The 21,844-nt window shown below is 43.7% G+C and overlaps 1 protein-coding gene across 2 annotated transcripts; it reads right to left on the minus strand.

Moving 5' to 3' along the window:
* Positions 1 to 1,727: 1,727 nt before the first annotated feature.
* On the minus strand, positions 1,728 to 16,346 carry mtpn (myotrophin). 2 transcript variants are annotated; one of them, XM_062518126.1, is made up of 5 exons: positions 15,998 to 16,346; positions 12,391 to 12,504; positions 10,551 to 10,634; positions 3,434 to 3,521; positions 1,728 to 3,174 (listed from the first exon to the last, which is right to left on the minus strand). In XM_062518126.1, the coding sequence occupies exons 1-4, from the start codon at positions 16,067 to 16,069 to the stop codon at positions 3,435 to 3,437; spliced, it is 357 nt and encodes a 118-aa protein (XP_062374110.1). In that variant the 5' UTR covers positions 16,070 to 16,346; the 3' UTR covers positions 1,728 to 3,174; position 3,434. The 2 variants fall into 2 exon arrangements, with proteins under 2 accessions (XP_062374110.1, XP_062374109.1); XM_062518125.1 differs by having other exon boundaries at positions 1,728 to 3,159; positions 3,427 to 3,521.
* Between the last annotated feature and the right edge of the window lie 5,498 nt (positions 16,347 to 21,844).

Genomic DNA, 21,844 nt, shown 5'->3' on the forward strand with positions numbered 1-21,844 from the left:
AAGCCCTTGTGAATTTTGCAAGAACGCGCACCAAAGTCTGTGAGTCCAGACTTTGGGATTAGGCCATAGTCTCTGACCACACTGTCAAACAGACTTCACAAGGGTCACCTGGCCTCTAGAGGTACCTGTGCTCACTGCCCAGCACCACTGTGCAGCTCAATTGCCATTTGCCATAGAAATCAAAATGGCCAGTTCCACCACAGATGAGAGCAAATTCACCCGGAGCACATGAAACAGAGGTGAAAGGGTCTGTAGATGTAGTGGAGAACGTTATGCTGCCTACATCATCATTCAGCACGATCAACGGTTTTTGGTGGTGGGTCACTGACAAGCCAGGGTCAGTAATGGTCTGGAGAGGCATATCCTTGGAGGGACGGACAGACCTCCACAGGCAAACAGCACCCTCGCTGCTCTTTGGTATTGAATGAAATCTACAGACACATTGTCTGACCCTGTATTGTGCAGTGTTCCCTGAGGTTCATCCTAGTGCACAATCATAGATATATATATTGACAATATATATATCTATGGTGCACAATGGCCAACCAAATGTGGCCAGTTCCTAGAGAATGAAAGAAATTGATATCATTGACTGTCCCCCCCGGCTCCCCTGGCTTGAATCCAATAGAATACCTCTGGGACATTATGTTTTGGTCCATCAAACACCACCAGGTTGCACCACAGACTGTTAAGGAGTTCAGTGATGGCCGTATCCACTGTGAGTAGATCCCCCAGGACACCGTGCGGAGGGGCATGCCCCGGCGCCGTCAAAGCGTGTGTGGGTGTCATAGGAACAACGGAGTACCATTTTGAACTGCTGCGATGATTTTTAGGCTAAATGGACTATATATTTGTTTCACTTTTTCCAAAAAACAATGTGGCATCCTTCCGGGTTTTTTTCCCCATTGAGATTTGGTGCGCTTTCAAAGTGTTCCTTTATACTTTTTGAGCGTTGTACATCACCTACTAAGAGGGATCACAACAAGGCCTACGCGCCAGACAGAGTGACTATCTATCCATGGAATGCAAATGGTTCTAGATAACAACTGTTGCATAATCTCGACTTGGAGATATGGAACAGAATTCTGTGTTTTGCAAATCAGTATTAGTGGTGGTAAAGACTAACTTATCATCTTAATATCACCTGCCATAATATTCAAACAGCTGTGGGCCACTAGTATAACCTATCATTATATAACAGAAGAATATATATAGCCCTTCAATGGGCTTGATGCCACAGCTCTCCAGCATCTAGGAGCAACACTCAGATTGCCACCAAAGGTAGACAATAAAGAAGGAGAGAGAGTGATGAACATGCAAGAGACACTCTAATGATGCTTTCGTTCCAACACACTGCAAATCTAAACAGCAAAATGACACAAGTGGTGGTACACTTGCTTGTTATTTCTTTACCACAGAGCACACACACAGCTCAAGGTGCCAAAGACAGGGAGTTGACTGAATTAGTCTCAGGCCTGACTGATTCAGCCAATAATGGAATGGTCGTTATAATTATGCGCACAGGATATCTTCTGGCCCTTGGTCTGAGAGTGCGGTATGGGGGGCGGGGGGAGTCAGTATGGGTGAGAGGTTTGAGTCGTGAATACAATTATTCATGGCTTAGATATGGCATATGGATCGTTAACTCACTTCTACGGATTTTGTAATGAACATTTCACTACTCTGTAGCGTGGTATCCATGGAAAATGAAGTCAGACCAGACTATATATTTGTTCTCTTTTTATTGTTTATTTCATTTCTTTATTCCACATGTTCTCACAATGATGCCAGTTATAAAGCGTTGCAATGCATAACCACTATCTGAAAGCAACTTAAAACAGAGAAGCAGCCACTTTTTTGTCCTTTTTTTTTTTTTTGTGTAGTTTTATCTTTTGTAAGAGCTTTCCAGCAGAAGCAGTTCTGGCATGCATTAAGCCAGCAGGAGACTTAATCAAACTCGGAGTGTGAGAAACCAAACCCAAAGCCTGTTAAGTAATGTGCGCACCAATGACCTACTATATATCATGATTGCAGTAACAAGGTATTAAAGAAAAGCAAAAGAAAACAGAGGAAGGAAAAACACTTGCAATTTAAAACGTCTATTGTGTCCAGAAGAGCTACTGTGAAAGTTGTGGGCGAGATGAATGTGAATTACCATTGATATTTTTGTACCTTTTATTCAATTATGAACATTGGAATTACTACAAACCAACATTTTTGACGGAAAGTGGTCGTAAATTTGTCAGCAATCGAAAATATTTGTTACCTTATTTGTGTCTCGGTCTTAGTGTGATATGTGGTTAAATGTGAGTGATGGGGTACGTTGATGGCATATAATCAGAAGCAGTAATCCCATACAACACACAACCTCCCCCACCACTCATAAGGAAAGAATATGGAAGTTTAGAGAGGCCGTAAACAGGTAAGGACAATCCAGCATAGCCAGAGTGGGGAAGCAGCACGAATCAGTGCATGAAAGCAGTCCTATTTTACAACCGTTGTTTTCTATTATTATTATTATTCTGACCCACAACTTTTTTTTTGTATGACTATTCTTACCCCTACAATCATATCAGTTACTGTGTGGACTTACAGTACTTTGTGTGTAGAAAAAAAAATATATATACACATAGTTTATCCATGTCCAGATTTAGGAAGGTGTTTCTCATAGGTTATGAAATCAGTCATTAAGTGCTAGTCTCTCTTTTTTTCACACCAACAATAAAAGTCTGTTATTTCAGTGGTGTGATTTAGGGTTGAAGACTTAAGGCGGACTGTGGAGTACTTGGGAAATTTGTTCAGCTATTGGTCCTTAAGCAGGGCATTTCTTTTTCTTAAATTGTCTGTCCACTGAATAACTAATTCTAAGAGTTGGAAAAAGGAAAATACACCCTGACCTTCCACCGAAAAAATAACAATAATCATCCTAACAAAAGAAAAAAAAGATACCAGTCATGAAAACCAAACACAACTATCACACAGATGAGTGGTGCTATGACGAGAGGATTTGATTTTTTTTTTGTTTGTTTGTTTTGTTTTTTTTTGCAGGGATGGATGGGGAAGAGGCGTCAGTCCGTCTCGTCTGTCCGGGGTAACCGCCACGTCTGTCTGTCCATCCGTTTGTCTGTCCGTCTGTCGGTCCGTCTCCTTTTTCCAGTGGACTCACCAAAGATCCTTAATTATTGACAAGATAGAGCAACGTAATGCATCTCTATGGAAGCCCAATTCGAACAGTTCCTGTCTGCTTAAAGAGGCGTGTTGCAAAGACGTCATAGTGGGATATCGATCTCTGTCAGATTGGCAAGCAGTTCAGTTCGAATGTTAACAGGTCTGCTTAAAGGGGGATTTAGCCCCCCTCCCCTTTGCAAAGACAGAACGCGGAAATTATCGAACGTTTGCGCCTCTCGCTCCGCTTTAACCCTCTCTGACTCACCTCACTTGAGGAGATCCCTCATTGCTTCGGTCTCGGCCGCTTCGATGGCACGGAGGCCATCTGGCCCTTTCCGCTCCTTGTCAGCTCCCTGTGCAAAGACAAGAAAATGCCAGATACACGGTTACATTCCCACACTAACAGTGGTCCTTAAACACATCCTTGCTTTCACACACACACACACACACACACACACACACACACACACACACACACACACACACACACACACACACACACACACACACACACACACACACACACACACACACACACACACACACACACACACACACACACACACACACACACACACACACACACACACACACACACTTTTCCTCCTTCTCAAACAGTACTCTGACTGTGACCTGCAGAAGCAGACTCATCAGTTCCTACTTTTTCCACTTCTACACACATTGCAAAGCCTGCAGCATGGCACCATCACATTCTCACATTATCAGCATCACTCCATCCCAGTTGGGATCTGCTGATGCTTCTGCAGCCACAGGCAATAGTAACGACGTGTCCACTTGCATAGTCAGTAGGTATGCATTAGTGTGTTACAAAATTCATACGTGCAACTGTGTTTTCATTTTGTGTGTCAGAGTACCTATGGAGCGGTGGACTGTATAAGACTAAGCAAATATAAATGTAAATACACCCATAAGCCCACATATGTAAATATGATTTACTACCCACAAAGTCACAAAGGGTTAGTAGAAATAGACACAACAAAGGCCATCTATAACAGCCAAGAGGTAAAGGGGAAATGTGACTTTGTGCACTATGCAACCAAGGTTGGAATCTTAACTCGATATTAACATATCAAAGTCAATAAACAAACTTCTTTTCTGAGTGACTGTCAATGAGATGGATGGATGGAAAGACGACTGCACGAAAGACAGAGAAAAGAAACAAAGAAACCCCTACAGAGAGAATATGTGTGTGTGTGTGTGTGTGCGAAAAGAAAGGGGAAAGACAGAGGCCCTGACCTATTTTTGATGCCAAGGCTAGAACTTGGTGCCATGCAGGCAGTGGAGCGAGAAGCTGGGAACAGGGATTTCCACAGACAAGGCTACCGGCGGCTTCCCTCATGCAGCCACCTCTAATTGGGAGATTGGAGTGAAAATTTGACCTCATCAGGCCACTCCGTTTGGACGGGGGGGCGATGAAGGGGACAGGCTTTTGCCTTGTAAACAGAACCTGATGTTGGGAAACTAGGTTTTGGGGCCACGCAACTGAGCAGAGGATTATTACGGTTTGTGCCGAAATCCTGTGTTTGGTCATCCAGCGATGCACTTTAGGGAGGGATTAACAAAAGATTTTCAGCCAGTCCAGCGGGCAGCTTTGGCACGCAGTGAAAGCGGCTATGCAGTCCTCTCAGCAACTCTGTCAACCACTGGCAAGTCATGATCTGCCTTGTGCTGAACACTGCTCAGACCATCAACAGGTTACTTTGCTACCGATTCCTTGCCTTGAGTCTACATTCAGACCAGAGCTATGACTTATTTCAAACAAATTTTTTTTTACATTAAACGGGAACAATTTATCAGTGTTGCGGACATTACAATCCTTTCTTATTTCAAACGAACACATTTCCCCTCTTGTTCTACTTGAAATAAGGGGAAGGGTGAGGTGGGTTCACAGAAGGTCATTGGCTACCTTGTAGGGGTGGCACGGTTCACAAAATCTACGGTTCGGTTCGTATCACGGTTTAGGGTCACGGTTTTCGGTTCGGTGCGGTTCTTGTTGTTATTTTTTCTTTTACTCTTTAACACTCCAGAAACATATTTCAGCACATAGCTTAATCATCCACAATTAGGCTAGAGTAGGCTATTTAGAGAATAGTTATCATGTAATAATGCACAAACTGAATTTGACTTCACATAAAGCACATTATTGTCTGAGGAAACTTTAAGCTTCAGTTGAGATTTTGATAAAGCAAGAGGGAAGACATTGATGATTTCAACAATCTTTTCATTTAGGCTATTTGGCAGGGATGGTGCACCAGCACAAAAGGTCGTCCACCCATATTTTTCATTGCATCGCCTTTTTATCGCTCTCCTTTCATATAGTGTGAAAGATGTAAAGCTTGTCTTTATTTTAAACACACACACATTATGTAATTATTTATTCATTCTATATAGGCCTACTGACATGTCTGATATTCATAACAGCAAACTTTATGCAGATTATAGCCTACTATTCATTAGCCTATAACTCCACCTCTTAAATTCAGCTGTCTGGCTGAAGCCTCAAAATATTGTAAACAAAGTAGCAGGCTAAGCTCATCATACTCTACTGGTTGGACTGTTCAGTTTCCCCACACGTGTTTTAGTTTCAAGGTAAGCTAATACTTTTTCTCCTTGGGACAGGCCCTTTTAAGCCTTGGAGTTGAAAACATTGGTATTGAGATGGTCAGTCAACTTGAATGCAAGAGATTTTATCAAATGTCTGATGCTAACCGTTTTTAACAGTAATTTAGCTAATCGTCTTCTGTGCGTCATTGCGTTCACGATTGTGAATGTTCTATTTGGATTAATGTGCATGTCGAGGGCGGGTGTTCATTGAGCGCGGGTCAAGGAGAATGAGTTTACTTCTACTGTTTGGTAAAGTTGCACGCATAGTCTACAGTTGCGGAAGAACATGCTTCCACCCGAGCAGGGTCAGGTGCATCAGTTTGACCACGCTAGGGATGATCTCTCGCACTTGCCATTTCTAAAACCTTGCGCGCAGCACTCAAAACTCCATACTCCTACTCTCGCACGTAAGGGAAACACGTCGTCACATATGGGAATCAATTGCGCATGCCATAACTAGCCTGAACCGTAGGACCGTACGACGAAAACACACTCCGAACCGTGACATGCGAACCGCACGGTTCGGAGCATTTTTCAAAAACCGTGCCACCCCTACTACCTTGGCATGGTACGATTGCCTCTGGCCATCTCGAGTTCTCTTCCCACACGTCCACTCGTTCTCACCTGCTCTTCACTTCCCAGCACATGCCTGGTGACATCAGAGCAACTGATGGGAGTCCGCCTAGCGCCAGTAGCACCTCTGACAACCTCCTCCTAACCATGTTAACGAACACTGCCAAGCGACACACACCGAGGCAACCCCTTGCCGAGAGTGTAAATGTATGAACTGTTGGCTCAGAACAAGCTCATCTGTCTCGTTATAAACCACAGGTGGTGGTGGTGGTGGTGTAGGGGCATAAAGGAATCGTATGCCCTCGCTGGAGTAGAAGGCTGTCATGGCCACTACCTGTACTGGTCCAAATTTAAGGAAGGTCAAGAGAGACATTCTCAACAATCTGCCTAGTGGGAACTCTATTGAAGTGGCAGCTGCTGATGAACTCTTCCAAACACACTTGTGTCCATACTGAAGCACATGAACTCTGCTCCCTATACCGTACCCCTACTCCACATCACAAAGACAAAGCTGCGCCAAAATTCAGACGAAGCCTTAATCAGGAGGCAGGTTGTTATGTGTCCGAGGAGGAAAACGCAAGCTTGTTGCTGCTCGAGGTGTCCTTTAAGTCTTCATTAGGCCGTTATTGAGTGGAAAGGAGAGCCTCCCCATGTATAATCTATCAGCTGGGCCAGTGAGGCCCCCTTTAGAGATCAGTCCAGCAAGTGAGTGAGTGAGTGAGGCTTACGGGAGTCTATTGACCTCCAGGCTCCACTCGAGTGCCGGTGGCTGTTAGTGGACATATTTTACATGGCAGTGCTTACGGAGAGGCAGAGTGGAGAGGGGCTGGGGATCAATACTTCCTCAGACAAAAGAAAAAAGGAAGTGAGGAGGAGGAAGGAAAAAGAAAGAAAAGAAATAGGAAACATGAAGGGTAAAAAAAAAAAAGAGAAATTATCTGTTGAAGTGCAAACAGCAGATATCTGCTTGTTTGCCTTATGCATTTTAGGCATTCCCTTGACAGACAGATCTAAAGAAAAAAATTTGAATTTTGTTCAAGGTAGAATAAACCCTGCAGGATCTTTATACAGACAGAAGTTCAGGAGATCCATTGCACAGTAACGTGGTCTAGCCTATTTAAAAAGAGAAGTTCTGTACAGGCAATCTCTCGCGAGCAGTTACAGTCCACGCCTCTACGCGCTGTGTTGAATATGATGTGCAAGAGTCTATATATAGAAAAGAGGAAATGGCTGTCTGCTACAGGGACCTAAAAACCGGCTTCCTGTTAGGCTGGGCCGACCATTTATTCTAACTGATAAATGTCACCACACATGGTGGGTCGCACCCACAAACTGATAAAAGTTCAAATTCTATTTGGGCTCCCTGAAAATAACTGTGGCATTAGCAAGTGGTAGAAATTCATTCATCTTACTACAGGAGGCAAATCTCTGAAGACCCTTATTTATGTTCAGGATTAACAGTTACAGAAATCTATGGGGAGATCAATTCATTTGGTCAATATATCCTGGGACAAGCCTTGTACACCTTCCCCATTAAATAAATGCCTTGCCAATGCATGGTCATGGCCCCTTTGTGCAGAGCTTGTGTAATAGCCTCTAGCTGCAAAAGCTCAAACATGGCCTGTTCACCTCTCTCAGTCCCTCAAGGCCTCTGGTCGTGTGCACATCTTTGTTCTGTCCTCCTGCGACAACCACAGGGATCACAGTGGGTTAAAAAGAGGCATCCATTATTTAAGGCCAATCAGAGAGCTGCTGGCCAAAGGGGAAGAGGGTCAATGCAGGGGTCTACTCCATTGGAGCCACTGGAGTCCTCCATCCATCTAAAAGTTTGGAAAATGTAATCCCTGATGTGCTAACCAAATCTCACCTTCATTGCTGAAACAGCTTTTAGGTGCCGCTGTTCTGTACAGAAGGTGCCATGGCAAATATTGCCTTTCCAACAGCTATGAGTTAAAGCGCAGGGCCAGCAAAATGTCAAATGTACTGAAGGCTAACAACTGTGTTGATGGAAGTCCGGGTCAAAGCCGGCAAAAGCTCACTGGGCCGGTGGGTGATTCTGACCTTTCTCGCCAGAAGCTCCCGCAACTCTCAACCCAGTGAGCGCGTGCGAGTCCTTCGCCGTGGCCCCTCGCCTCCCTCTTAATCCTTCCACTCAGCCTCCCTCCTCCTCATTCACGGCGGCTGAATTAATGACAGACACCACGTCTTCTAATATCCGACTTTATCCAGCCGAGTGCTGCCGTGGGCGTAGTCTAGCTGCGGAGCTCTATGGAGCTTACTTGCCTCCATATAATGGGAGAGGAGCATGGGCTGGCTGGAGGAGGGTCAAGCAAGATACCAATCAGGCACCGACCACAGATCTGGCACTAGAGATAAACACTGAACAATTGGATGTGGGGAGTCGTGGCGAGTTTTTAGTGGGCAACATCCTTTATCTTGTTCATCAGTTTCCCCCCATTCAGATTTTCTTAACCAAAACCGCATAGGGTGGTCAAATATGGAAGCCATCCTAATGAATCTACTCACCCACAATACTCCAAGAGCAAAAAGACTCACCCACATCAGTCACATGGGCATGTTAGCACTAAACAACCTTTCTTTGCCATCTGAAACATTACCACATACTTAAGTGAAAGCTGTTCACTCAATGACACATGCACACAGGTGTGTCCTTGTTGATCACAGCTTGAGATTTCAATGCTTTGTCGGCGCAGTGTATGAAAGGCGGATCAGGAGGTGGAACTTAACCTGCTAGCAGCTTTACGTAAACCTCTACCTCAGCCTTGCAATTTCAGCTTCTTTGTGAAAGGTCTTTCTGATTTCACAATTCCTTTACATCAGGTCTTCTCACCACTCTACCCAGAGATAGATCTTATCAGGTGAAAACAGACTCCACAGACTCTGTCAGTATGAATCTAATTTATATGGGGCCATTTCAAGGACTCCAAAAGCCTGACAAAAAGCCCATCCAAACATGGGAGTTATATCTAGTCATATAAAAGAAAGACTGCAACTGACAAGAAAAGTCACACATGAGGTGTCCAAAGAAAAGGTTCTGGTCACAAAACTTCAACAGCTTTCTCGGCAGGGTAGAATCCATTTAATCTCTTCTCATGGTTTCACATAAAGCTACTGAGTGAGTGAGTCTGAGTGTGAGTGTGTGCATGTGAGCATATGTGTGTGTGTCTCTCTGTGTGAGTGTGTGTGTGTGTGTGTGTGTGTGTGTGTGTGTGTGTGTGTGTGTGTGTGTGTGTGTGTGCGCGCGTGTGCGCGTGTGCATCTGTAGACTTCCTACCCTGATATGGTGATACGGGAGCCATGTAAAAAGTAGCTGGTGAAACTTTATATTGAGTCACCTGAGATAATCTATCCCACACCCTTGAACTCAGCATTACATCTGAAGCAGTGAAACCATCAGTGGTTTTCAGAGAGAGAGAGAGAGAGAAATTCTGTGCGGGTGTTTGTGTATGTGAATGTATGTGAGAGTGTGTGTGTGTGTGTGTGTGTGTGTGTGTGTGTGTGTGTGAGCGTGTGTGCTGGAGAGAGAGAGTGAGAGAAGACATGGTGGGGGTACGGTGTGAAAAAGAGAGTAAAAAAAAACTATCATGCACAGCCTCAGGCATGCTGGAGAGAGGTGACCAGCTAGCATCAACTCAGGAGAGTATGTGCCAGAAGCCAGGGAGCGGAGGGGGGAGAGAGACCTGTAGAGAGAACGCTGGCACTGCCTGGGAGCATACAAAAATAACAAACAAAGGAGCCCTGCACACCGCACTCTGGGAACATTCCAGAAACCTCCCGCTTGCTAACACACAGAAAAAGGCGTATGTAAAAATGAGAAAGCATGTGAGAGAGAGAGAGAGAGAGAGAGAGAGAGAGAGAGAGAGAGAGAGCGATAACAAGGAGGGTAAGAAGCATAGAGGGCTTTTTTTTGTATGAAGCCCCTTTCATCCCTCATCTGCAGACACAGCCAACCCTGAAATCCACCCACTGTGGCACCTACTGTGCTCTTACACTTCATAAGATCCTCTCTTTCTATGACATGACCCTTTCCGTGTGCGGCAGCTTTTGCCTAGGACTACGGGTATGTGTACGAGTGAGCGTCTATTCTGTGAATGAGCGTGTAGGCTTCTTGAGGAAAAGTAAACTTGTGTGTGTGTAATATGGTGCAGATTCAGATTGCATACCTTTTCCAGCAGGATTTTGACACAAGAAACGTGACCCTCATAAATGGCAGAGAGCAGGGGAGTAATGCCATGCTTGTCTGTAGCCTAGAACGAAAGGAGAGAGAAAAGCAGCTTTTTAACCAAACAAAGAACAACACGGGCAAAAACAATGCATAATAGAGTCATTGCCATGGACTGCTCTATGGGCCATTCTGGCCTCCTACGCAAGGGTGCGGCCATATCCATCCTCCTCCTCTTGAGGGGGGGAGGCACTTTTTTTCCGCTTCTCTCCTCAGCTTATCTCGGCGATGAATTACCCAGGGAGAGGTGTGGATTTATCGGGCCATTTCAGAGAGCGTTACTCCTTATCTGTTTGTGTGTGTGGGATGGGACTGAGACCAAGCACTCACAAAACACTTTGTTTAGAGAACAAGGTGTGTGTATGTGTGTGTGTGTGTCTGTGTGTGTGTGTGTGTGTATCTATGGGCATGTGTGTTGTGGTGAGAGGGGGGGGGGCCTCAAAGCTCTCCACAGACCAGAGCACTCACACACAGGAAGTAGCCAATGGAGAAACACATTAAGCTGGGGAAGAGGAAGAACAGGGGGATGTCAAAATAAGGGTCAGTAAAGGATCGAGACCTGTGGTAGAAAATGACACTAAGAGCGAGGGAACACAAAAAGAAAGCAAGTGACCCAAGACCAAGAGTGATAGATGACGACCACGAGCGACTGCAATGAGACAGAAGAGGAAGGAGGGGAAATGAGACGTGTAGAGAAACAGCTGACCTGACTCACACAGGCTCATATTCTCAGGAACAGGGAGGGAAGTGGCGGGGCTAGGCTTGCCCAATCCCCTCACCGCCACCTTCACCTCCGCTAGCGTAACGGACACAGAGCACGTCCAGGCGTGGGACAAGCTCAAGGTCCCTCCCAGCAGACAGGGGGCGCACAGGTTGCTAATTGTGCAACAGGGGTGGAAATTAAAATTTGAAAATCTATCAGCCAATAGCAGATTTCTGGTGAAATTAACCAGCCACTCAATGTTAACATATGACTTTGTGTCTGAAATCTACCAGCCACTCTCACATTTTACCAGCATTTGGCTGGTGGCTGGTGCTAATTTCCATCCCTGGTGTGCGAGAGTATTTGTTTCTACCAGGTAGGTGCTCCACACAGCCTTACAGGGCCTGAAGGCCTTATCAGTCACCTCCCTGCAGCAGAAGTAGGAGGGGGGTGCCAAATGCGATGTCGAGAGATAAGTGGTAAATAGTAATCGTAAAAACCACTTCCCCCACTAGTATGGAAATTATTTTGTGTGCGGAGACACTGGTTCCACTGTGTGGGCTGAGCGACATCGGACTCCTCTTCATGGTGTCACAGCTTTATAGCCGACATTGATTAGAGGATATCAGGGGTGTCCAGGCATGTCCACTGAGGATTGGTATGGCAGCAAGCTTTCAGTCCAGCAGGAGCCAGCCTGACCCTGCTCATTAATTAAGTGATTAACTTCATCAGGTGCGCGCCCCTGCATAGCTAAAACAGAAACTCAATCGGCCATTCGGAGAGGACGGCTTGACTTGTCAAGGGGGTGAGAACATTTTCCTGAGATATGGCTTATGCTCTTGGTCACTTCCGAAAGCCTGTAAAAATCAGAGGCCCTGCTTAAGTGAATGTGCGACAGACTGCAGGGAGGCGAGCAGGCGCACACAGGAAGGCTTTTGTCAGCTTGTTGCCACACACCTACCAAGACCAGGCAAATCAGATGCAAATGGGTAGGGTGGGAAACATCCAGGGTCGGGTGTGGGGGTTGTGTGTGTGTGTGTGGGTGGGTTGGGGGTATAGAGGGACAGAGAGCTCTTACGTTGACGTCGGCCCCCCTGGAGAGAAGAAACTCGGCGACATCAGCGTGGCCACAGTCGGCAGCGTAGTGCAGCGGCTTCCTCCCGCCCTCAAGAGTCCGGTTTACATCTTCATCCTGTGGAAACACACACACACAGCGGTTTTAATAGAAGAAGTTCTCTGGAACACACACACACACACAGACACACAGACACACAGACACACAGACACACAGACACACAGACACACACACACACACACACACACACACACACACACACACACACACACACACAGTAATCACACTGTGCCAGAGACATCCATCCTCCAACTTCCCTGCTGTGGTTTTACTGGACCCTCACACTGATCAATTCTCAACAGTGCAACCGTGGGAGAAAGGCCAGGCTCAAACTTTCTCTTCCGTCTGCACTTGTCCCTATACAAAGGCTGCACTGAGAAGCCCCTTGCATGTTTGAAAGCTTAAAATGACTAGTGGTGACATTTTAAATAGGAACCACTGAGCCAGAGGACCGTAAAAAGAAATAACAACAATAATGAACAAACAACAAAATATATAGTCCTACTATATATATATATATATATATATATATGTATATATATATATATATATATATTATAGTGTAGGCCAAATGTATTCAACAATTATCAAATTCTAGACAAACATCCCTGAGGCAAGCAGTTTAAGTGTGTCAGAAGGTCAACGAAAGCCTGCGGGTATACAAAAAAAGCGAAGTGTTTACTATGGCTGACCGATAGCATGGGGTAGGGTGGGGGGTGCAGCAGGGTAAGTTGTGGTGAGTAGATACATTTTTCTGCCTTATAGCAGAGACACTGGTACGGGTGTGTGTGTGTGTGTGTGTGTGTGTGTGTGTGTGTGTGTGGATATGTGACGGGAGTTATGGTGTGAGGATGGACATACCGTGGCTTTTGTCATGATACCTCACTTTCTACTGTGTGGTAAGGTGTGGTAGCACCCTCTCAGTGTGAGAAAGCACAACAAAAACACTAGAATTCCACCAATGCGCGGCATTTCTAATCTCTCAACCCATACACACAGCTCACAGACCATGAATTCAGATGAAAGGATGCTATTCTCACCTCTGAAACGACACAAGGAACAGCCTCTACCACTGTGTGTGTGTGTGAGAGTGAGAGGGAGAGAGAGAGAGTGTGTGTGTGTGTGTGTGTGTGTGTGTGTGTGTACTGTTGATGACAAGGGAAGTGCGGTATCTGTATCTCATTACATGGAGCCGCGGTGTAATCTTGTGACACTGGATACATGGGACGACAGATGAGGCCGAGCGATACCCACAGTCTAACTCCCCCCTGTGCTGGTCATCAAGAGATATGCTAAAATGCCACGGCCCCCTGGAGAGCAGGAGATGAGGGGGGGAGAATGCCGGGTGCAAGGGCACTTCTAAGCTCTCCCGAGTGGGGAACAGATCCAGATTAGAAAGGGTTATGAGGTGGAGAGGGTCTACAGGTCAATGCCCCCACAGCAGACCATGAGTGGCTTTAACAAGGCCTTTGCGGTGTCATTGACAACAAATGACCCATCCTCCAAATGTTGCGTGTTGGGTGTGTGGGTCAGTCTCAGGGCGAGCGAATTCATGCCCGTACGTGTAGGTGCATGCTTTGACTCAAGGCTAATGCTGCATTCCAGAGCTAAGGGCCAGGGCCATCATACACACAGGCCTTGACATCATCCTTGACTGCAGAATGTCATTAAATCTCATGTCTTCTTGCATATATGTAAAAGCAGATATGGACACAGGCTATGTGGAAATACGATACATGCATGTAGGCTACTGAGATGACACACATTCATTAAATAAAGAAATGCATGAAATGAAACAGCAATGCATATTAGCATCTCTGGAGTCTTTGGTTGGCAGCTTTTCTTTAAACCATCATCATTCACAGTTGCATTACAACCCTCACAACCATGACATAAACCCACACTCACCCAGAGACCAATGTCACTACCGCTTACCTAATCACCATACATCATTTGGAAATGGAATGACAAGGTGACATACAAGATCTTGACCCTTCTCTCTTCTATTCTAGCCTAATGTTTATCTCTTAAGGGGGTGTAGTGGGGGTTATCACATTTAAACCATGATGAAGAGTATGGTTGCACCATAATGCATAAACCTAAGGTTTTATCATGCTAATCCGAGTCTCCATACCCATGACTGTAACGGTGGTGCATTTAGAAGAAAATGTATCTCTCAAAACGAGAGGAAGTGAAATGGTGGCTGACATCTCATTCAAAAACCGCAATTCTGCGGGTGTTTTTTTTTCTGCCGTGGCACAATTCAGTGTGGGCTGGGCTTTGAGAACTACAATACAGGCCTTACAGCAGGCCACTACCTGGCCACACTCTGCTTAGCAACTGGGCTTTCATTAAAGTAGTGCTAACACTTATCATTATACAGCGTCAAGACGAATGCAATCATTGACGCTGATGTCTGACACCACCATGCCCTCGCAACTGAGACACGAAAATCATCTGAGGGGTACATGCCAAAATATCTGGGTGTAGACTGCAGACTGCTAATCGGCTACCTGGGAACAGCGCATGGCTGTTGAGACGCTTGGGATGTTAGCGGTTTAAACTTATCGGACAGCTAACAACACTTACATCATCACCCCCTTTTTTGGCAGAATGCCTAAGGTACCGGTATTTATTAATCCATATAACAACGTTACCATTCCTTGCACTTCGCTCCTGAACCCACGCCCACCTCACATTGGTTGCCGCTAGCTTGCTAGCTGGCAAGCTATGTCTCCTCATGTCTACACTGATATCCAAAACCAAGGCCAAATGGGCCTGAAGAGTGCACATATAAGCAACGTGAAGTTACAGAAGATGCTGTTACCACATTCGCTTTTTACAAGGAAGTATTAAACCAGCCAACGTTATGTGCCTGACAAACAACTTTTTTTTATTTCTGACAGTTGAACTTATGCTATTAGGTAGTACGCTAATTTGGCGACAGTTCCATTGAAACATTGTGTTAGCTTTCGCTTCAAATACCAGAAATATTCATGCAAACGTGTAACTAAGTTAAATTCAGCAGTTTCTTCGGCGACTTGCTAGGCACTTAACGTTATTCATGATAGACTTTGTCTGGGATACAACATTTTCAGAATCGTATGGGGTCACTCACGACCGTAATGGTAGCAGCTACAGTATGCTATCCCTGTCAAACTCCTTGGAACTCCCTTGTTGGTGTCTTATCAGATGCAACAAGCTGTTCGATATCTCATAGAATCAGACAAGACAGCTACGAGACAAGCTTGCCATGTTAATTGTGCTAATGCATCGTCCTAGATACAAGGATAAATAGCATAGGAAATAAACGATATATAAACAGCTCATAACATGTGTTCGGGTACAGAACGAATCACAACCGATAAGTTGAGTTTACAAACCAAGCTAATTTTAGCTAACATGGCAAGCTAACAGCGAAGCTAGCTTGGGTCAAGCTTTTACCGAATGTTCGAGTCAATCTGTTGCGAGGCTGGCTAGCCGGCTAGAGTCATTTCTTTGGCCGGGTAGTCATTGTAAATAAAGTTATGCCGTTAACGCCCAGTCTTACCTTCACCAACAAAGTCTTCACCTCGTCCAAGTCTCCATTTTTCAAGGCCCACATCAGCTCCTTATCCCCCATTCTAGTAGATTCTCGATTTCCTTTGCCTTTGCTTTCGAAAAAATGCAGTTATCCACTTAGCCCGCGAGCTAACTTGTAGCTATTCAGTCTAAACCTCTGCTTACTGTAACAAAAGTTACTTTTAATATTACACTTATTGGCAGGAGCGCAGACACTCTGGCACTGACAACTCTTTTACTTAAAGAATTGTTGTTATTTACCACAACTGAATGAACAAACGTTCAAAATGCTGAAAAGAAAAGTTTCAGAGATGATACTGGGGATCCGCCTTTGCACTAGCCTCAAAAACGATTGTAACTTCCGGTTTCAAAGTAAAAGTCTGCAGGAACTGTGCCGCTCGCTGGTAAGCAACGTTCAGTCTACCTACAGTATCAGCAATACATTGTAGCTTACATTAAACTTCTCACTAATCGAGTGAATGGCATATGTTTTCATACGCTACGCAAGTCTACTATTCTAATATCATGAGTGATTTTTTGGGGGGAACACATGGTCTCCTACATGTTATTTATATGCATAACTTTACCCTCCATGTGCTTACAGAGGGCTTGTTCACCCCTTTCTGCACCATGTTCTCAATAATAAAATAGATACTGTAGCATATCCTGATAAGATGTGGGAGGATTTTTTTGTGTAGCCTAGGCTATACATTTGAGGCAACATACAGACATTTGATGTAGCCTCTAAGGAAACTGCATCTATCAAGATATTTGACCCTATACCCAGGTAGCGCTTGTGTTCACTGAAGTTCTATAATTTTCATCCCCCATATGTCATATGTGCCTACATGAAAGACTGGAATCTATGTGACTTACGCCAGAAATCATCAGAGAACCGAACTAAAAAAATAAGGAGCTTTAGGCCCTGGGTCCAATAATAAGGAACTAAGCAACTGAAGGGCTAATGCAGGAAAACTGGTTGCCTTGTTAAAGGACATGATAGTTTCTACCAAAGAAAGCTTTTCCTTTTTGCATCAGTGCAGCCTTTTGTAGCCTAGATTTAAACAGAACTCAGAGTTTTTCATCCTGATATAATGTCTGGCTAAAATATAAATTAATTTGATTAATTAAATTGTGTGGCCCTCTGAAGTTATGGCTCAGTTTGGATTGCACTTACTGTAAGTAAGCTCTCAAATGAGGAAACCTCACGGCCTACAACACTGGCATGTTCTGTGCACAGCAATTAACAAAACAAAATGACAGTATCTGTCATGGAAAAAAATAATTAGAAAATTGTTTAGAGTTATGGATTTTAATTATTGTGTGTAATAATAATGAATTATTATTGTTAGAGTATACTTTGGTCAAAGGATTGTGAAGAGGGAACAAACAAAAGTCCCTCTTTAGTCAATTCCTAACGAACATCAATACTCAAACAGACACAACCACACACACACAAAGTTCAGACCAAATGTTTAGGCAGGTCTCCCTGTCAGATTGGAATTGTTTATTGATAGAAGAAACATTGTGAAAGTCTGGGGCAGAGTTACTTTAAAAGCGCCCCAAAACCTTAATGCAATCACAACCAAAAGCTTGTTAACATAAATGTTTTTTGTCAACATTGTAGAAAATGTCATGCTGTGAAGACTTTTCATACAGTTTTGCAAGGTGAATTGCACAGTGCTTAGCTGCAAAATTAATTTGATGATACCAAAAAAGTATAACTCATGAAAAACATACCACAGAAAGTGACAAAGTGTCTCGCTGTGTTGCTGTAAGGCCAGAGTCGGCAGCTCTCACCTCTCTAAACTTTGACTTTTCCACTCTTTGCACGCCCCGCCCTGCCTCTCACTGATCTCCTCTATGCACCTCCACTTCCTGGAGCTGGGAAAAAAAAAATGTTTTATGATCTCCCTAGTCGCCTCTGTGAAATATGGCCGATGACAAAGTTGCTTGTAGCACTATTATTACATGAAATAAGCACTCCAGAGGAGAAAAAGCAATCCGGCCAGAGGACGAACGGGACTATAAAAGCCGCCATTTGAAAAAAAAATATTCTACATGGTGCTGCAGTGAGAATAACAATGAGGGTAATAAAATCACCGCCACCCACACAACCCAAATCAGCACCTGAAGCCCGGATGCTCTCTAAGCCCACAAGAAATACTGCTCAGAGACAGCTGGGTTGTGGACATACTCTAGGTACCTATTGACACAGTTTATATGATTACAATAAATTGTGGCCATAGGACAGGAACGGGCTGTGCGGCAGATATCCCAGGCATCATAGCTCAGGTATGCTTGATGGGCTCGCCCATTGATTTGTTCACTTCCAAATTTGTTTAGGAAAGCATGACGTGCTGAAAAGTACAAGGTATGCATTGGTTTTATGCATGTATGCAACTATGTACCGTATTGGTTGTATGCTTGCCTCTCCCATGCAAATGAAATTAACTAGATGGACCGCATAACGGTACAAAAATATGACTGCCACACAGTCCTGCAACTCATGTGTATGTCAACATTAGCTAATTAGGTATAACAGTGTAAGCTGCTGTCACAACAATGATGCACATCATTCACACAGATGCTAACATTGTTTATGAATGTTTCAAAATGTGTCTTAAAGGGGAAATTCAAATGCATAATTTTCACCATGTCCAACTACTAAATCAACATGAGAAGTATTATGTGCAAATATTATCATTATTTTTTTTTAATAATAATTTTGGAACCTAGCTTGTCTATTAGAATCTTTAAGGAAAATTATCAAAGTATCAAAAAAAAAGCAAAGCAAATATAGCAGTTGCAAATGCAGCAATTGCACACTAAAGTAATTTCTTCCTACTGTACATGTCTATTTAAATCTTAAAGGACAACCTGTCTTTTTTTTGGAGTGCTACAGAAAGTGCACAAAAGTACTATTAGTGCTGTTAGTGCATTTGTTATTCACCATGTTGCAAGAGGAAAGTCCATACAAGTCAATAACCAAACTCTGCTCCTTTTGCGTCCATGGACTTTTGCAGTTTGCGTGGCATTCGGCAATTGACTTTGACTTACTTTTACGTAGCAAGCTTACCCCAAGGCTATCCCTTCATGCTATTTTGTAGCAAATGCATTTTCTGGTCCTTCTCAAGATTATTTTGATTAACATTGTTTTGGTCGCCAATGAAAGTCCAAAAATAAATGCTAGGACGTTCTCAGACCAGAGTTGCCCTTTAAGCACATTCAGAGTATCAAGGCTGACTCAAAAAGACAGTCGGGTTCACACAGAGCGGGTGACTCGTACGATTCATCTGAATAAATCAAAAGGTTTATTATACTTTATTAGCAAAGTAAGACATATTTCTTATTCAGGGCTGAAGATGCTGCAGAGATCTTGAAGTATTAGATGTCATGCTGCAAATGATGCAAACCACACTTAGGCTGAATGATGGGGCCTGGCATGTCAATTTTTCTTGTTCTGCAAAACAATGCCTCAGCATCAGAAAATAACCTTATTTCATCAGAATGAAAACCTTGGGCTTCACCCAAAAGAAAATTAAAGTGTTCTCTGTATCAATATTCATTGCTATGGCCATAAATATGTGGATGTAATATATCTTTTTATGCTACAACTGATGGGTAAGGTATAAATCATCACTATAATCAGCATTTTATTTCTCCCTTAGATATCTTTTTTCCCCCAGCTGTCTTGTTTGTGATCATCGAGCCAAAATACCCACTTCCTCATCATATAGCTAAGATCGAGCAGCTTGACATCTTATTAATTTTCAGATGCTGCTTTCAAAGACTGTCAAAAACCTTTTCCACTTGTTTGTAGCATCTTCAGTCTCCTGTCTTTGGTCACTGCTAGCTACTCTTTCTTATTGCATTTGTAGGTAATTAAAAGTGAAAGGGTATAGAGTTTTTTTTGTTTTTGAAAAGTTTGAATGTCTTTCATGCGCATCCAGGGGTGGTGTAATGAAATTGGCTGAGTTTCTCTTTATCAGATGACGTAGATTTCACCTGTCAGTAGCAGGAAGTCAAGCCTCCAATCATGCCTTCCAATCAACTCTTCCTCTCTGCGCTTTTCCTCCTCATCCTCTTTCTTCAGATGCTCTTTCTCACTCCTGCAAGAATGCCCCTGTGATTCCACGACTTCCAGGCTAGTCTGAAAACTCTCTAGAATCCCGTTCAATCTTGTCATGGTACATCAGATAGCCAGCGGCTGACAGATAATCCACATTAGACATGTTGGTGTAATCTATCTCAATCAGTTTGGCACAAAGCTGTCACTCGTATCTCAGCCGGGATTACCGATGCACAGATGAAACGTGATCTAACACGTATGCCCACGTTCTTGATGTCTGAAACAATAAATGTAAGCGGAATAAATCCAGGGACTCTGCAGAAATGGTTAAATATGCTCATATCAGAACATTTTATTCATGCGCACCATTATTGTAATGTAGTTAGATTTCTTTCTCTGATAGGTGCCTTAATATAGGTAACATATTACAGTGTCATGTAGGTAATTGCTCGAGTGGCCTGCGCATGTATGGATCCATATTTTACAGTAATAGTCATTTTATTGCCTTAATAGTTAACGGTTATAAATGATGACGGAGATGCCACCATTCTGCAGTACTTGTGCCGGCACATATACTCCTGGTTTCACATTGGCAAAGGTTGCTCGAGTATAACCTTCAAGGGAGACGTAAGATGATTGCTTTCAACTTTCAGAGAGAGAAAACTTATATATAGCCAGAGATATTGCACTGGAATCAAATCCAATTTGCAAAGTTATGGTTTGAAGGGAGGGGAAGGGAAATGATCGAGAGGAGCATCTGGTCTTGCAGCTTCACAAATTAGAAAGCTCTGATAAGAAAGCATGATTGAACGTGGCCCAAAATTAATCAGTTTTGCCTTGGGTGCTTATGCAAAACATGGATGGAAAGACAGTAGAAAGCAATAAAACAGGTGTGGAATTGTGTACTATTTTCCCCTTGCTCTAAAAGTCTAGAAGTTAATGTATTTTTTCCGAAGATGCATTGCACTGTACAGTAAGTGAATCATGTGGACACACATTTATTCTTAAGCTAATAATGTTTACTATGCTGACCCTTAATTTGTTGGTGCTGAAATGGATTAAAGTGAGATCCAGAAACTTGGTTCCAGAAAAATATCAGAACAGTATATAGGTTCACACCCTTATTGTCCCTGTATGTTAACTTAAAAAAAAAAAAAAAAAAAAGATTTAAAAATAAATCCCAGTCCTGTGGTTCACAAGTCCTGAAACAATCAAACGGGGTGATGGCAAACTATACATCCAGATCTCTGTATTTCATAGTTGCATTATGCTCTATTGTCATGTTTGCCAAGTCTGCAGTATATCATGTCATCCCAGCCTAATAGGTACTGCTCATAGTCTGAAATGTTGGCTTTAGGACTTTTTCCCAAAACTTTCTCCCTGGCCCTTTTTTCTTTCCAAGAAAAAAGTGTAGTAGTAGGTGAAAATTCTGTGTCCACTGAAGTATGGAGACTTTGCAAAAACTCAGGCAAAAGGCCACCGCGGGCATACACCACCCCATGGGAAGCTAGGACTCATTCAATCCCATGTCGTTCTGGGTGGATGAATACATGCCGGTGGAGAGATGGTGGAGGAGGTTGGCAGAGAGGGTGTAGTGGAGGAGGGGTGGCTACTGGCTAGTGCCTCTAACTGTAGTGTCTGCCTCCCTCTAGGGTTCAGGTGTTGAGTGCTGCTCTGCTGGGACTGGTTGAGGCATTTCAGCACTACCCAGTGAGCTGGAAAGGGCCTTTATGACTCACAGAACCTTCAGCATTAGAACTATTT

The sequence above is a fragment of the Sardina pilchardus genome, chromosome 17 (assembly GCF_963854185.1).
Source record: "Sardina pilchardus chromosome 17, fSarPil1.1, whole genome shotgun sequence".
Classification (NCBI taxonomy): Eukaryota; Metazoa; Chordata; class Actinopteri; order Clupeiformes; family Clupeidae; genus Sardina; species Sardina pilchardus.